At 39.4% G+C, this 3,063-nt stretch overlaps 1 protein-coding gene across 1 annotated transcript in view; it reads left to right on the plus strand.

Annotated features, from left to right (window-relative positions):
- LOC106873388 (glutamate receptor) overlaps positions 1-3,063 on the plus strand; it is a 205,567-nt gene that overhangs the window by 148,565 nt on the left and 53,939 nt on the right. The window contains exons 5-6 of the mRNA XM_014920735.2: positions 898-1,059; positions 2,737-2,928. Of these exons, the coding sequence (XP_014776221.1) occupies positions 898-1,059; positions 2,737-2,928 (354 nt within the window). The remainder of the gene's footprint in view (positions 1-897; positions 1,060-2,736; positions 2,929-3,063) is intronic.

Consider the following 3,063-nt stretch of genomic DNA (forward strand, 5'->3'; position numbering starts at 1 on the left):
TATATACTAACACAAAGAAGTAACCAAGAGTTTCTGTGTGTGTGTGTGACATATATGTATGCTGTAGTCGCATATATATAGACAATTATGCAGATAAACAAATTAAATATATCAACTATAACAGCTTGGGTATGAAGTACAAAATATGTATATATGTGTACATGCAAAATGAGAGAAAGCAAAGATTGAAGACATTCAGACGATCAATATTTAAGTACAGATATATAGATATTTATATTAATGGATTCAACTTAGACAGAGTACAAACGTCAGAGAAAATTAAAGGAGATGAAGTAAGCTGTTATAAGTCCAACAGCTGTTTCTGGGGGCTCGGAGATCCATCATAATGTTGGTAGATGTGGTTCATCACAATATGCAGGCTGTGATGAAATAATTAACACTGGCTAAGTCGAGCCTAAGTCTGAATCATTTGAGCGCTACTAAGTGTATTCTACACGGAGAATCATTGTATCTCATGTGTGACTATATGTATGTATGTTTGAATAATTCACCTCTGGAAATATGGGTATTTCGTTCATCATCCCTAAACAACCCTTATTCAGGGACCTTTTGAGCGGGATGGGCACTCGACTTGTAGAAACTTCTAACTGGGCCCAACTTGCAAAGTCATGCACTGTTTATCTCGATATGAGATCACTGTGTTGCACACATATGGTGGTGATGCACGTGCCTGCAGTATCCTAATCAAACTGATGGTTATGATGTAAATCTATGTGTGCATGTGAATCTACTTGTACAAGCGTATGTGTGTGCATGTATAGGTGTAAATGCGTATGTGTACCTATGTATAGGTGTGTGAATGTGTGTGTATGCTAGTATGTGTTTTCCGCACATTTTTCAATCAATTTGTATAATACTTATGTCTTTCTCATACAGGGTATCCAAGAATTAAATTTAAAAGAAATGCCAAACTACGGCTGTAATGTGAGCGGCTTTCAATTAGTCGACTTCAATAATATGACAGTCAAAGTCTTTCTATCATCTTGGTTAACAATAGACCCAACAGAATGGCCAGGGGCCGGTGTTAACACCATAACGGTGAGTTTCAATTTCTTTCTTTGAGCACTATAATTTCTTCATGTATTGTGTTTGTTTTCGATATCGCACATATTTATTTTTAATACGCCTCGACAGATTTCAATGTGAATATATTAATCAGTGTTGTATTTCGCCTTCGGATAACATCTTCTTCTTCTCTCAGACGATGTATGTCGACAACACACACAATTCATGAGCGAAAGGGAACTTTGAGACACTGGTGTTTCGACCTAGTTGTGTCACTTCATTGAACACTATCTCGGATTCATGAACCTAAACAGGAGCTGTGACTCTTGTAATGTCTTCTTCTTTAGAAGCCATGTCCAGAATGCCGGACATAGGCAATCATGTCCTGCCACAATTTCTGGAACAGCTCCACTTCCTGGTGATGTTTAATGCGTCTTTCTTCGAACCAATTCGTCAAGCTTGACATCCACATCATCCTTCGCTTTCCTCTGCTTCTTTTCCCTTCAATATTTCCGGTCATCGCTAAATTCTCCAGGCCCTCCTTCCTCATCGCATGACCAAGAAATCTTAGTTGCTTGGCCCTTATCTCACGAAGCAGTTTCCTATTTACTGCAGTCCGGGTCATTAGACACTTTTAATGATCCCGTTGGTGCCACCCAAGCAGCATCCGACCTGCTGTTTGCTGCCGTCGTTCCCCCTCTCAGTCGCCTTTTACGACACGCAGAGGGCGCGTGGAAGGTTTTCTTGTAATATACAATTCAGTCCCTCCTTCCTCATGTTGTGATCTCAGACACTTATACGCCACGGAAAGCGTGTAACCGGTCCTATGAGTCCTAAGACTCGAGACAGTAATGACCGGTGGGGTGGAGGGTGATGATGATGATGATGATGATGATGACGACGACGACGACGACGACGATGACGACGATGACGACGATGATGATGACGATGGTGACTACGATGATGATGAGGAGGAGGACGACGACGATGGTGATGATGATGATGATGATGATGATGATGACGACGATGGTGACTACGATGAAGATGAGGAGGAGGAGGAGGAGGACGACGACGACGGTGATGATGATGATGATGATGGTCTTCTGGGTCACCAGTTCAAATCCACCTTCGGTCATTCTTTCTGCGTTTGCAAAGAAAACAATTCTTTATTCCTTAATATGCAATTATTCAAATTCTGCTCTCATAGAAAACAAGAGGTCGCCAACAAGCTTACACACTTATTCATTTACATAGAAATCCTTTCCTCACTTCTTAGGCAAAAACGACAAAAGCTCGGCTTTGTTAATCTGGGAACTGATGGCATTTGGCAAGTTACCTAAAATATATTTTTGATCTTTATTTCCTCCAATAACTTAATTTTATATCAGTGAATGTCGTAACTTTACTGCAAAATGTGTAAAAGCGAAAACAAATACTAACAATGAGATGAAAGAATAGTTGTTAGAAAAACACAGGAAATATTACAAAAACCTCCGTTTGATGGACATCAAATCTGCCATTTTTGTTGGCTTAGAAAGCCGCCATTTTAACGTATTACAAAATCACTATTTTGATGGCGTACTAACTCTCCGTTTTAACCGATTACAAAACCACCGTTTTGCAAGATTATAAAGCAGTCATTTTTCATACATTTTACTAAACCAACCAACCACCACTTCTTATTTTTATTTATTTATTTGCTCATTGCAGTACGAAGCAGCCCTAGCAGTTGACGCAGTCAGTCTGTTCACTCGTGCTATGAAAAACCTTTCAAACAATGGCTTGTTTGAGTCGTTATTCATCCGGTCTAAAAGTGGAACAAACAGCAGCAAGAGCTGTGCTACAGTCCAAAAACTGAATGTTTGGAATAAAGGCAAAATAGTCTTAAAAGCAATGAAAGAGGTAATTATAGCATTTGTTATCTTATTTTCTTTTTTACTAGATGGTTTCTGCATCAATTTAAATCTTCCTTTTAATACACGTGTGTGTGTGTGTGTGTGTGTGTGTGTGTGTGTGTGTGTGTGTGTGTGTGTGTGT

Source organism: Octopus bimaculoides, chromosome 14 (genome assembly GCF_001194135.2).
Source record: "Octopus bimaculoides isolate UCB-OBI-ISO-001 chromosome 14, ASM119413v2, whole genome shotgun sequence".
In the NCBI taxonomy this organism is placed as follows: domain Eukaryota; kingdom Metazoa; phylum Mollusca; class Cephalopoda; order Octopoda; family Octopodidae; genus Octopus; species Octopus bimaculoides.